This window comes from Sturnus vulgaris, chromosome 8 (genome assembly GCF_052056855.1).
Source record: "Sturnus vulgaris isolate bStuVul1 chromosome 8, bStuVul1.hap1, whole genome shotgun sequence".
NCBI lineage: Eukaryota > Metazoa > Chordata > Aves > Passeriformes > Sturnidae > Sturnus > Sturnus vulgaris.
Genome location: NC_142250.1, coordinates 25,167,954 through 25,182,871, shown reverse-complemented (window position 1 = coordinate 25,182,871; position 14,918 = coordinate 25,167,954). Strand labels below are relative to the sequence as shown.

At 39.8% G+C, this 14,918-nt stretch overlaps 1 protein-coding gene across 10 annotated transcripts in view; it reads left to right on the top strand.

The window, feature by feature from the left end:
• BTRC (beta-transducin repeat containing E3 ubiquitin protein ligase) overlaps nucleotides 1–14,918 on the top strand; it is a 114,827-nt gene that overhangs the window by 55,122 nt on the left and 44,787 nt on the right. For 7 of the 10 annotated variants that reach the window (XM_088169253.1, XM_088169257.1, XM_014883772.2 and 4 more), the window contains one exon: nucleotides 5,920–6,009. The exons of the other annotated variants lie outside the window; for them this stretch is intronic. In XM_088169253.1, the coding sequence (XP_088025379.1) occupies nucleotides 5,920–6,009 (90 nt within the window). The remainder of the gene's footprint in view (nucleotides 1–5,919; nucleotides 6,010–14,918) is intronic. 10 annotated transcript variants of the gene reach the window in all.

The following is a 14,918-nucleotide window of genomic DNA, read 5'->3' as shown; positions in this document are numbered from 1 at the left end:
CCCACTCCCCAACTACCATTGCCGTGTGTTAAGACACGTCTTCCCTCTAGTGGCAATATTAAGGACTCTGGCTTTCACAGTCGGCAAGGTGTAATTGCAATATGAGAAACTGTGCTTTAGGGAAAATCCTGTAAATGATCTAGTTTTTTTGTTTGGCTAGTCTTTATTTTGTCTTACGACTTTCTGTGGAGACTATCCTTCCCAAGGCTGGGCTAGGGATAACAAAAATTTCATCTTAAGAAAATAGTAGAGGTGGATCGTGGGTAATATCTTACAGCTTGACTTAATTTCAGTCTTCTTTTTAATTACCTGTTTATAAAAACGTTTTTAAATTTGTTAAGATTACTTAATTCTTTCAGAAGAAGCACCTCATTTGAAATAAATAAATAAATTGCATTTATTTTAAATAGTCCATGTGAAAGACCTTTAAAGGGTAATTAATGCAAGTCTCCTAAGACTCTAAATAAGATGAAAGCGATCTTTCCAAATCTGCTGGAGTGATTTGTTTATATAACTTCCCATTTCTGCTGAATTCTTCTGAGTCTAATAACTTTTTTTCTAACCGTTTGGCAATTTGTGCTTAGCTACAAAAGCCCTTGTTCAAAAAGAACAGTTTAATAATCTTTTCCCTGAAAATGACTTGAAGGGAGGGTATGGGTTTTGTCTTTTTGCTGTGTTTTTATTAGTGTTATCTTTCTCTGATAAATCATGTAATTACTAACTATTGGGGGGGGCAATCTTATTGAACTCCTGGGTTGCAGCTTCTATTAAAAAGTGGAGCTTTGTTCAGGGACTGGGGATTCTTGGAATGAATGGCCAAAGAAATGGATTTCAGTTGGCAGAAAAGCTGCACACACATGGAGTTCGGCCTGAGGTTCAAGGCTTCAGGCTGGTGCTCAGTGTTCATCCAGAGCTGCACAGACAACAGCAGAAATGTTTATGTGTTTGTGTCGAAGAGCAGGATCATACTTTCTTTAAAAAGAAAAATGTAACCAAAGACACTTATGGAATGAGATCAGATACAGCTCTATCTTTAGTGAACCATAGTCTAGTGCCTCTGTGGCATTTTAAACCTTTGGCTGAGAATGAATACAGCTTTGTGGTTCCCCTGCTTCTGACATGATTTGGTGCTCCCATATATTTGTAGGTTTCTTTTTTTCTTTCATTAGAGCTTGTTTGGCTATAGGGCTGCTTAACACTCTTCTCAAACGGCTTTTGCAAGGTTAAAGGAATGCAGCTTGGTAACAAGTTTGTGTCATTTTAAATATATACCTCCCAGTAAATAAGGAGGAGTCTTGCAATCAATCCCTTTTAGTGTGTTATATGTTTCACCTGACAACTAAACCCTCTATTGATTAACCATTACTTTGTTAGATAATCTTGTGTCATTGAAGCCACTGTAAAAATTAAACTCTTTAAAATGTTTTACCCTAGCAGCAGTGCGAAAATTGAAAACTTGTTCAGAATTACAGCCAGCTTCCACAAAGAGGGTAGTTTTCAACAAACTGGTTTATGTTTGCATGCTTTATATGCAATATAAAAACATATTAAAGCACTCCAACGCAAAGCTATCTGCCTGTAGCGTTGAACCAGGCTACCATTTCAAAATATTTTCCCTTGATGAAGAAACCTCTTATTTTGATGAAAGGTGAGGAGAAACTTGAACAGTTTTGGTGCAGATTAGATGAGATATGTAAAAGGGTCAAGCTTTAAAGGCCAACTTGAGAAATATCCTTCTCTAAGGCTTAGTTTTGGCTTTGATTTTCCTGCTTTTCTTCCAGGTCAGTCAGTGTTCCCATGGGCGTTGGAGCAAATGAAAGGAGGTACTCTTACATTGTGGTGTAGCATTTGATACCATCAAATGTTTCACCTAACATGAAGGGCTCTGCATTATTACTTGATGATGTGACATTAATTCTGCTTTCAGAATTCACTAGTCTATTCACTGGACCTATTCACAGAAACTCTGATGTATGAACAATATCAGATGAAACCAAATCTCCATGTCCAGCACCCATTTTGTGTCTCTCAGTAGCCAGTAACTGCTGCCTGCAAAAAAAGCATTTGGACATTACCCTATAGTGCTGCCTTGACAATATAATCTCCAAGCTTCTAATGACCTGGCCTCATGAGCCAGATGCAGCTTCTTTGTAACATTGGCAGTACATTTCAGCTGAGACCTATCAACTAGAGTCACTAGAGTGACGTTATCTCTTCTTCCCCTGGACTTTAAGGGAGAAGTAGGTTTTCTGTGTTTTGCTTTCAGCCCCTTAAAACATATTACAGAACATGCATGTGAATCTTCTTTGCCCTCTTTATTCATCCCACAAAGCTAGTAAGGCATTCTTCAGTGAGAATGTGAAAATAAGAACCTTGTAACTTTGCAACTTTGCAAAGACAGTAATGTATGTCAAACTGACGAGTACTTTATATTTTATTCTCAAATATGCATCCATGATATATATTCTTTTTAATTTTCTCTTTTCCTCTTTTACTGAGAAAAAAAGCTGCTGAAGGACTAAATGGTCGTCTGGTAATTTGGCACATGCATAAATCCTTATGTAATAAAATTACTGTGTAGAAGTTGGCTCTTAGAGTAGAAGCATATTCTTATGTCCTTCTGTGGTTGAAAAGGTTGGGAAGGAGAAGTTGCTTGGCCTATTGTCAAAGGGCAGAGAGGTATATTGATAGTATGAGAATGCCCAGGTCAGTCAGACCCAGAGTCAGCTCATCCACTGCCAACTCCAGCACTGTCAGTGGAAGGTGCTGTTGGATGAGAGCAAAGAAGTCTGGCCTCTCTTGGTACTCCATTTCCCTCCTGTTCCTGCAGCATCTCCTGCTGTTGCAGTAGGGATGTCTGGAGGATATCTGTGCTGAGTATCTATGGAGCTGCTGTCCGTGAGTTTGTTTAGTCCCTTCTTCCACTTCTGATGATGTTTCTCTGCACGAAGCACCACAAGTTCACTGCCAGCTGTGTGAAGAAATATTTAATTTTATCTTTAAATTTATGCTATGCTAGTTCCGTCAAATATCAATAGTCCTGGTATTGTGGGATTTGATGAATAAGTTGTGCTGGAAGTTCAGCTGGTGGTGTTCTCACTGAGATGTGATGTGTGGGTTATTAATAGAGCAATACACTGGAATAATTATTTGTATTTGCATTCTGATATGCATGTAACTTTTGAATAGTGCATAGTGAGCTTCTTTCATTCTCAGAAATGCTGACATCTTTAGGTTTTGCATTTAGTATTTCACATTTTGTATTTGGATTGTCTACTCTTTCCTATTTGTAAATGTGGAGAAAGCCTCTCGTAAGCCCAGCTTTTAAAAAACTGGCATGCAACCAAGGTTTGTGCATACCTGTCTTGGGAGGAAAAAGACTGACAAGATTTGAGTGCATGGTTCAGTTCACAGAGCCAGACTTCCTTGTTGCTTTCAGTAAATGTTTTCGTGGCTGAGCTTTTGATCTGCAAAGTGGAGTTAGTAGTAGCTTTCCTCAAGTCAGGGCTCCTCATAAAATTTAATATCAGTATATAGCAGACAAGTTGTGTGGAAACACTGCATATGGAATTTTAGGAATTAAATTGCAAGTGATAAAAATCACAGATTTACAATAAATGGATTAAATTACACAAATGTAAAAACTGAACAAAAAATCTTACCAACTCTTCATGGTTTTCCACCTTCACAATCTAGTTGAGTTTAACTAATACCACGCCTGTAAAATGAAGTTTGCATGGTATTGTCTGAATGTCAGTGCAAAGCAGATAGTGTCAACTTTTTGTCTATCAGTTGGGATGCTATATCTAAGCCCCAGTTTATAGTAGTTTATACCATTCTGATCTTTCTTCTGAGGAGAAAGTTTTATGCATACCAGGGTGATGGTTTTATGATGTTGGCAAGTATTTGCAAGAGGCAGTCAGACTTCTGTTTGCTTGTGGCCTAATCTAGTTTGAATCTGAGCCTCTCCTGCTGAAAGATGCACTTTGTTCGTCTGCACAGCACCTTGAAAGAGTTCGTGTGTTTGAATTTTTCAGTTTCTCCTTCTGGGCCTAGAGTCAGAAATTGCTTTCTGGCTGTTAGTCAAAGCAGGTATCAATGTTGTGACATGTAAAGAGAACTGCTGGAGCCAGAATATTCTGCATTCCTGTCTGTCACTGGTTGTGTTGTGGTTAGAGAGCTCACTGAGAAATAAAATGTGAACCACTAAAGCAATGGAGAAGATAGGGCTTCTGTCATCTCTTATTTCTGTTTTGTGGTGAACTTTAATGGGGCTCTATAAATAGGTAAGGTGGAAAGGACTGTAATTTCCTTAATTTCTCCAATAGTGAATTGTATCATGCTGGTCCAGTACAGATCCACCTAAGCCAGTATACTGATTTCCCATGGTGTGCAGTAAGGAATGTTTCATGAGGATCATAGGAACTTAGGTGAATGTTATAAACTGACTGGGAACACTGGCTTTGGGGACACATCTCCTATTGCTCAGCATAAACCCCTTTTAATCTCTTTGCCTTCTTGCCTCTGACATCCTTTGCCATGTGCTCCTCTGCCAGTTTTTGTGTTGCTGCTGACAACATTTTGCACAGAGTCAGGCCTCTGGCAGAGGGGCAAGAGAGGGAGATTTGTTTTTTGATGTTTGACACTGAGGGAATCTGGCTCTGGTGATGGAGCTTTGAGGCAGAGGGGGAAGTTTAGGAGCCCTTAACATGCCAGTGTTCTCCACAGGTTTTGTAACCTGTAGCAGGTTTGGGGTTGAAGTAATTTCAAATCAAGCAAATAGAAATCGTTGCAAGCCCTGAGAAAAACATCTCCAGAGATTGCCAGTGAGTATTACAGGGAGAGAACTGACAGGCAGCTCACTACAAGTCTTTGTGCATCCTCCCACTAAGGCAATCTTAAAAATATCATGAATGTTAGTGTGCTTTACTTAGCACTCTTGAAAATGTCTTTATAACAAGTTTAATTTCATTCTCTTTCAGCATCTTTTTTGGGTTTTCCCCAGGCAACTATTTGAGGTGGCAACATCTTCTCTGTGGTCCACTTTCTGCTCTTGAAACAAACCAAGTTGGTGCTTGCTTTTGAGCTGCCACTTTTGCATGGGAGCATTTTTCTGTAAATGGTGGCAGGTGTATTAATCCCATACTGAAGCTCTTAGATGCAAGGGTGCTGGGGATGAGGAGGAGAGCCTCCATTAGGAGCTCCTGAGTTCTTCAGGAACTTCATATTAGTTCTTCATATTAAACAGCCAAATCAACCAAATTAGAATTCTAAGCCCACTTTTTAAGTATTGTTCATACACTGCCCTCAGAAGGGAGAGATACTACGAGTGATGTGTTTTGCAAAGACTCTGAAGTCTGCAGCCCCAACTGGGGGTCACTTGGGGCAGGACAGCATTAAAGAAAAAATACATTCTACTTTAAAAAAATAAAGCTTTACATAACCGAGAAGATTAAATACAACAATGAAATGTAGTCTGCATTTGCTGCTTTCTGCTTTTAACCTTCATTGTGTCCCATGTATTTTACATTTTGTATTTTGATAAAGTCAGATATTTATTCACATTCCCTGATAACTAGTGTGTAGGAATCACCTTGCTTTAGTTGTTACATTATGCAGCATTTTGTGAAAGAACAAAAACTGAGATGAGATTTTTTTCCATTTTCAAAGGAACAGAGAAGAAAAATCTTTTTCTATGTATTTCTGTACTGTAAAATTGTACATAGCTTCTCAGAGGACATGCATGCCCTGAACATAGACTTTTACTACAAACTAGTTTATTTTAGCTTGAAACATTTACATCTTAGAAAAGGGAAATGTAGTAGAGTAGTACAGTTAGTGTAGGTTCCTGTGCCAAAAATGTGGTGCCTGAAAGAAAATTGTGTTCTTCTATTCATAACCATTTTAATCTTTCTGCAGACCTACAACAGCTGTGCCAGACTGTGCTTAAACCAGGAAACAGTATGTCTAGGAAGCACTGCTATGAAGACTGAAAATTGTGTGGCCAAAGTAAGTAAGAGAACGGCTTTGGTTTTGAGGGATTTTTAGCAAATTGTTCATTGTTAGTCAACGAAAAGTTCTTGTTAAATATTAAAGTTAGGAAAAAATATTTAAGCAAAATCAAGTCTTTTGGGTAAGCTTTTCTGTCCTTCAGTGTAGAGATTTTAGACTTGCTGTTTTTCTCTGCTGGAAATGATTGCTTGAGTCCTCAGCTATGTAGGATTGAAGGGTTCATTCTGCTATACAAGTAATAGACTTTTCCAGTGGGATGACCTATGCCAGCCATGTAATTAGCTGTGGCAACTTCAAATGATAAATGTCCAGATACATATTAGAAATACGGCATGAGAGCTCTTTCTATCATGGTTCCCTTTCTTAGCTACCAGATGGGAGGTGCAAAAAGACTTTTCAATTAAAATACAGTGAACACTGTACTTAAAGGAAAGGGACAAGGGAGATATTACAGTCAGAATGGTAAGAAAATGAATTGATTAGCCTGTCACGGAAAAGTAATTTCATGACAACTGAGGTAGATGTGATTGGAAAAGATGAGGGGCCATTAGCCACCCTCTTTTCTTAGAATGGAGCATAACTAGAGTAAAACAATGTACAGCTTGGTCTGTTTGTGAATGGAAGACATTTAAACCATGATGATGTGTGGAAAGGCTGCGGTGAAGGATGCGTTTAGCCTTGTGCAAGCTTTGTATTTCCACTGAAAGGAAGTTTAGAATGGGCATGCAGGACAGATCAGTGCATGCAGCCATCTGTTACTGAAACCAGCTGGCATTTTGTTGCTCCTCTGTCACCACAAACCTGACCACTCAAAAGCCTGTTTTCTCTTTCAGTTATTATTCCTTGATCTTCTTGAAGTCCATTTCTTCCATACTTTGAATGGTTGTTAAAGGTACCTTGTCCCTTCAGGGGCCACTTTTGTATTGACCTTTAAGATAATTTCCAAGCTAAATCTTCACTGGGATTTTGCTGGTGAAATTTGGATGTCCCATTACTTTTGAGTCTTGTCAGGAAACTGTTGACCATAGAAGTTTGTAATGGTGCTTGCAGGTGGCTTAGCACTCCTAAACTGTGCTTGACATGCCAGTTACCTTCCACTGGAGAAGGACTTCTGAGAGAAGCTACCAGTTCTGGTACAAAGTCCTGGTACAAAGTTTAATACCAGCACTTCCATTCTTAATATGACTGGTCTTGCACACTGCTTCCTAGGGTGCTTTATGATACAGATTAGGTGAAACTCTTTAAGCAGAGCAGCTCTGGCTGAGTTGTCTCATCATAGAGCATCATTCTGATGCCATAAAGCAGCTCATAGCAAACTCATGGGAGTAAACCCATTCAACCTCATCTGCTCTACAGTGTCCTGTTTGACCTGATTGCCTCACTAAGGAGCAAGGGTGTGCAAGAAGTACAGCTAATTTAAGTGGTGCCTCTTTTAAATAAAATCGCGTACTTTAACAACGTCACATCCTAACTAATAGCTCTCCAAAAGTTATGTTTTAAGCATGTTTTTGGTGAGAGGTATGAGTAGGGCTTAAGGCAGGAGCAGAAAGACTTGTTTCATGCTATTGAGGATGAATTTGAGACGTCATCCTGGAGATAAAAAGGTGTATGTTTTTGAAGTATCATGTCTCTATATGCTGTAGGGCAACATATGTGTATATATACTCTTGGACAGTCTGCCTTTATATATATGTATGGAAAACCATATATAAACACATATATGCATATATACATGCACATGCATGTATATATATATATGAAATACAGATATGTTTCTCTAAAAAAACATAAGGACTTTTCTGGGGCTATAATTCCTCTAGTACTAGCTTGCCTGGCTGTTGTACTCCTTTCCTTTGCTTTCCTATATACAAACCAAAATGAAGGCGGTTCTAAGAAAGCTTGTCTTTCAAATTCCAGAAGTGTCAAAGCCCTTATAAATCCAGCTATCTAAATGCAGATGGTTCAGTGGTGGCACAGGCAAATGGCACAACTGTTAAATGTTCCCTAGGTGAAGGGCTTAAATGGGATTTAGGGAGTCCAGAGGCCTTCTCCTACCACATGCACACAGCGAGTTTTATCCTCTATGATTGATGTATTTTATAGCCTTGGACTTTAAAATGTTTTTTTCAGGAAGGTGAATACTGGAAGGTGCTGCAGTTTTCATTATCTGCAGCACTTTTTCAAACATATTGTAGAGGTTTCAAAATTTTTTTTTAACCTGCTGTGAAACACAGGTTTACTTTGGAAATCATGATTTACTTTTTCTGGTTCTGCAGTGCAGTATTAGCTCTGACTGGGAGCCACTGTCTGCATTATCACCTGCTTGTCAGATGTGTCAGTCAGTCTGCAAGAGACAATGGTTCTTCTGAAAACTAAATTTTTGATTCTACTGTGTGCTTGACATTTCTAAAAGTTTGTTCAAAGAATGAAATTCAGTTACCCTTGAGGCCACACATAACAGTATTGAGGTATCTTCTCTCAGACTGGAACACTGTCCATTTGTTAAACTCTCTTGTGAACGAGTGCTTCTGTACAGGACATCCAGTGTAAACTAACAACCTAACAACTGGCATTGTTCCTAAAATAGAGGGGGGAAAAATACAGATGTAGAAAGCAGCATAGGGCTGTATTTTGATCACTCCAGGAAGTTTGTCTGTCTGGTTTTGTGTACAGTGTCGTGCTGCCTCTGCAGCCAGGTGCTCAGTGCCTTTTGCTAATCTATGAATTAACTAGTTTTATACAGACATTTTAAAATAAGCTAGAATATAATATTCTGGTGAATCTTAGTGTCCTCTTCTTAGCCCTTCTTTTCTGGCATTTGTCCTCTGAAACTCCATTGATAGGACTTGGACACATTTGGGTAAAAGCAAATAAGGAGCATTAGAAATTATTTCAAGTGTGTGCGTGTTTTGACTGAAGAGCCAGGATCTTAAATTAAAAATTATACATTGATGCACATATTTCACATGTGTGATCTGTAATGTCATTTCTCTCCCATGTGACAGAATTTTTCTGTTATTTTTTGTCATCTTTTTGCCCACTGCCTTTGAGTGATCAATTCTGACATATATTCAAGCTAGTGTCTTTTGAAAGGAAATGTAATCTCTGATTGTGTTTTTACATGTGTGTGTACACACAAAGGCACATTTGTAAAAATTCCTTCTTTTTGTTTCTTTAGAAACCAAAAAATCACTGCAAAAGGGTTTCTTTTAATGATACTACTGGTGTGCCACCACAAGTGGACATCTTCCTCAGGAATTGGTGTTAGGTGCTTAAATAAGGTAGAAATGTAGCATGGACCTGGGCTCCAAGGACAGGGTGTTTGATTTTAATGAGGCTTATTGAAATCTGGCCAAATGAGCATCTGTTCCTATTGTTTGTTCCATATTTTGTAAGCCAGTATCTTCAGGCAGATAACGGTGTTGGTGTGTGTTTCATCCTCAATTAGAGAGGGACATAGTTAAAAGTCCCCTGGCATCTGGTGTGTCACAAGGATTCTTTTGATGCTCCTGAGTGTGCAAACAAGTTTCTCTTCTGCTCTGTACCCAGGAAATCTTTCTGTGGTGACCTTCACACTTCATACTTGATGTGTGGTGAGGGATGCTCTGGTATGTCACTAGTCTCTTTGGGCGAGTCTTTGCTTGGATGGATTATATACAGTCCTGTTTTCGAACAGAGGTCTTACCTTTTCACCCTTTCATTATGTGGTGTGTTAGGTCTGAGTTTTGCTGTTTGCTTCGAGTATTTTAGATTTTGCATTTCCCTGGATCCTGGAAATACCCTTTTGGTTCCAAGTGCTCTTTTCTTTCCCAACAAGAGATTGGTGTATAGCTGATCTCAGAGTTCTGCAGTCAATACCCATTTCCTCCATTCATTAGATAGATCTTACTGTTTATTAACTCCTGCAGTTGGTTCCAGTTCATCTGTATCTCCTGTACAAAGGAGCATTCACAGTTTCACTTTGCACATTGAATTCTCTCCTACTTGTGACAGACACAGATCCTCTCTGGCATCCCTGTGAGAGACAGCACTGATGAGACACCTTCAAAATGGTATGCAGCATCCCCAGGTTTCTCCTTAGTTCTGAACTCAGCAGCAGGAGCAGTTGGGAGAGGTTCTCTGCCTCTACCTTGATCTAACTAAGATTGGAAGAAGAAAAATATAGTCACGCACGCCACCCTTGAAAAATCAGAATTCTGTTTCAGACCACTGCTTGCTACTCACATTTGATAACTGTTCTTGCTTCTTAAGGTCCTGGCAAACTAAGGGACTTCTCAAGATCTTTTAAGCATTTTCATCTTCTACAGAATCTTTGCTGTTCATCATACTTCTAAAGATGGGACAGAGCTCTGCTGTGCTCAATTCTGGAAACACAGAACAGGCCATGGCACTTCCAGCACATTATGTGAAATTTCCTTTCAGAGACGCAACTTACGATTTAGCTATAGCTACATATTTTACACTCAAGGGTGATTCAGCTAAAGCAAGGAGTGGTAGAAATAGCTGGTAATTGAAATCTTCTTTCCTTTGTCAGTTCTTTCTGCATCACTACTTTCGAATTTTTAGTACAAACATAGTCTGCACAATAATAACATTAAGTCTGGGATTTTTATATGAATTTAAAGGAGAAGCCACTAGCACTCTTTAATAAAGAAGCATTTAGGGTTCCAGGCTGGATGTTCCAGTTGGCAGTAGGACAAATTGATCTGAAGATGTCCCTCTTGTACTCTCAAGTCCCTTTATGTCACAGATTGATGGCCCTTTTTTTCCAGAGAGTGTGTCTGCATTTACTTTGCATGAATAGCACAACCAGCTCAAGAGTTCTGCTGTGATGTACCACTGAGTCAGTATATCTTCAGATAATGCATAGTTTTCCAGTGCTGTTGAAGCCTTTCCAGTCCCTGAGATTGAAATTAGAGCAATTTAATAATGAACATGTGTTATTTGACTAGCAACATTCAGTTTCCTGATACTTGTTCTACTGTTTTAGTAGGAAAGTAGTGTTAGCTTAATTTTTAGTATTAAGCTTCTGTGTAATGGTGCAAAGGGACTCTTAGTGGAGATGCTTCCAGCCCCAAATCCTTTCAATAAGGTTTCCTCTACTGTGTCTTGGATATACCTTTCTCTGGGAGGGAGAGCAGTTTTTGAGGCTGTTGCAAACTGGATAAACACTGCCTCAGTCGCTGGTTGATAGAGATGTAAGCATGTCATTTTACCCTTCTGTTGGAGGTATTCTCGCTGTAATAAGAGGGTTGTGTGAATGGCAGGCATTGCAGGGACACTGCCGGGAGTATTTAGTGTGCAAAAGGTGCTTTGAAAGTGAATTCTCAGACAGCAAAAGTAGAAAATGGCATCAGAGGTTTACCCAAAAGCTTCGACCTAATGATGATCTTCCTGTCACAAATATGACTACTGTTATTTTCATTGCTAGTTTGTCTATCTTTTCTTAGGTCAAGACAATCTTTATGCTTTAGCTTCATCTTAGTCTAATAGCCTCTTTGCAAATGATGGAGAAAGAAATGTGATATTCCTGCTCCCCCCACTCCACCCCACCATACACATTCTCCAGATTTTGATAGACTTGTTTTATTTATTTCCAAAATTATATCCGCAGGAAACAAGCTGTTTAAATTCAGATTATGCTGAAGCAAAATGGTCCTGGTATGAGAAGCAACGTGCTGTTTTATGAGCGCAGAGTCCCTTTTCTCATAACTGATTGATAGTAAATATTTTCCTGAAGAATTATTGCCAACCATGAACAGTGCAACTGTTTCACTTTTTTTTTTTCTGTGCTACTTGCTGTACCAGCCATTGTCTGTAATTAAGATCTACAATTCACAATGCAGACGTTTGCACTTCCTCTGGGTCTGAGCTATTTATAAGGCATTTCAGCTGTTCAGAGTTTCTTTTGAGTGTTAAACTATGTGTAAACAGGCTTCTTTAGTCTTCAGTTACACAAACATTGTGGAGTGGGTGTCATTTTTGCTGCTCTTACCACCCAAAATGACTTTGCATGTCAATGAAACCACAAATTAAAAAAGAATTACACTTGGGTTATTTTAAAATGCAACAGAGACTTTGAAGAAATAGCAATATAAAAGCTAACTCATACATTGCTTTGTAGCTGAGGGTCTCTTAAGCGTATTATGGAGATCAGTTCTCCAAGCTCTGCAGTAAGGATGGTCAGGCAGGGGACAGGCAAAATCTTGATATGAAGAATCATTTTCAAAGTTTGGTCAGCTCGATGGAGATGTTTCTACTTTATGGACCCCATGGTTTGGATTCTTCATAAAGCAAGTAGCATTATATTTTAGACTGAGTTCAGTAAATACTGGACGGTCCCCCCACAGATGTTAGAAATTCCATCTCATGTTTCATGAGTGGTTTCAAGGAAGAGTTTTCTTATGATGATGACAGTCAAGCTGAAGCAGGTTGCTTGTGGAGGCTCTGCAGCCCCCATCCTTGGGGGTTTTGAAGCTGTGAGCTCCCTGATTTGACCTCATAATGCACCCTGCTTTGAGCAGGAGGCTGAGCTGGAGGTCTCTTCCAGGGCTCTCTCCTAAATGAAATTATCCTGGAATCGTCTCAGTGTACAGACAGTGAAGATGTAATAGAAGTCTTTTAAAATTTAGAACCTGACCTGGCATCCTTAGTCAAAATTCCCTTGCAACTATATTATGTGTAGTATCACATACTGTAGTTCCCTGCTGTGTTTGCTGGTTTGGTGATGGATACTGTGCATAAAGAATTACAGCCTTGAGGTCTTCATTCAAGATCAGTCACGTTAAGCATGTAAGGAGTGTTTACCAGGATAAGTGTTACAACCAAACTGGACTTGCATTTCCAAAGTACTTCAGGATCCTTTGTGATAGAAATGTGGAACAGTTTGGAATCCAAGTCATCGGTGGCTTTGGTGATAAATGGTGGCCGACGCGAAGGGGGGAGCATTGCTTTTTAAGTAGTCACCTGCAGTGACAGCACCCTCAGATGGTATGGAATACATGACATTAGATGTATTTTTTGTATTTTTCAAATACAGTAATTGAAAAATTTGTTTGAAAATATGTCCAATTCTTGTGCTGAAGCTCATGGTATGAAATGCTGTAATAACAGTTTCCTAGTGTAGCCCACTGCAGGGAAGCCACTGATGTGGCCAAGTATCACATTTCAGAAGGCAGAGTGAGTTCTGAGTTCAGCCTAGCAAGAGAGCACCCAAAAACGAGGCTGTGTTTGTAGCCGGATGGGGGTTGAGGTGGGGAGGGCTCCAGCCCGTTTGCTGTTGGGAGCAGGCAGGGGAGGGGAGGCAGCGGAGCGGGTTCATGGCCAGGCGCGCACTGCAGCACTGCCCACTGGTGCATGCCGGATCACCCGCACGCAGAGATCACATGGCTCCTCCAAAAGTCAAACGATCAATTCGCCTCGTTTTGGCTCTGTACTTAATGCACAAACAGTGCGATCTGCAGGGCTGTAATTGCATTGTTAGGGCCAAGGAACAAGCCTGTGCCTTTTCAGCAGACAGCTGGCAGGGAAAGAGGCATGTTGTTAGGAAAGAGAGAGGCAAGGCAAATAAAATTACTGCTAACGCTCAGAGATCGGCAGGAGTCCTACTTGCCTAATCTTACCGGTGGGAGCAAGCGGCTGTTGTAATCCAATTATAGCAGCATAAGCAATTTGTTAGACACTCCGCATAATGTAACAATTTCCCAATAAACTCTGACTTGTAATAACGTCGGCAAGAGCCCACATAAATCTGCCCGAATGGTGGGGGCTGGAGTGTTCGGCTGGGGGCTTGTAATTTGTGCCATCAGCACGTTTTGTGGAGTGTGGTGTGGTGCAGTCTTTCAGTGCAGGAATTTTAAGAGGAAAAGCATGGCACGCCCCTCCAAGAGAACACCATTAGCAAGGGTCAAAAGAGATACCAAACAAAGCTAGGAGGTGGCTTTTCTAGGAGGGAGGAAAAATCAAACCCCAAATGCTAGGCTCTAGCTGAAGAGGATTTAAAAATATTAAAAGCAGTAATGAAAATTGTAGCATTTTAAATTACATCGGGGGAGGAGGGGGAGCTAGAATTACATCTGGTTTGGAGGGGGAGGGAGGAGAATACCCTTTTTTATATTTAAACCATTTAAATATTAAAAAAGAAGCTCAAGTCTTGAAAGGGATGCTCTGTGCTTACAAGATAGCGAAACCACAGATCCTGTCCCAAGCAATTCATAATCTACAAAGGAAAAAATGAAACCTTTTCTACTATCCAGTTACTCTCCCGTTGTCTTTCTTGCAGCTCCTAGCTGGCTTCATGCATATTGGCACAGCATCTTGATGATGCGTCTGAGAGATAAAACGTAGGTCTAGAACCATTCACTTTGAGCGTACCCCAGTGAATTTAACTTTTTTGGCACAATGATGAATGTCCCCTCTGGTTCATGCAGATCTACACAAAGAACTAATCTAATTTAGATATTATTTAAAAGTAAAATCAGTCTGCTGTGCTCTGCCTGTCACTCTTGGAGTACGTTGCCAGTTAGAGTGTCGTAGACACCAGTTAAGGGTTTATGTTTAGCAAGATTTAAGGTATCATATTTCTGTTAATCCCATTATTTAGCATTTCCCTTTGCTAAGGTGCAGATAGGCAGCAGGCAAAATAAGGTAGGTCCCTTTATATACAAAATAGAAACAGTCAGAGGTCCAGAATTTTCAGCATTTTCTAAATACTGCTCTGGTGTAAAAATGTCTGACTTCATACTAATAACAATACTTTATTCATTTTTTAGCTTTGGGATCCTGTGAGGCTTTAGTGTGGAGTGGCATTTCTGATCCCAAGTTGTGGCAGCATAATGCCCTTACATAGGGTAAAAAATAGTGCCCAGCCATACAAAACAGCCTTTCTCTTATTTGGACCTTCTGCT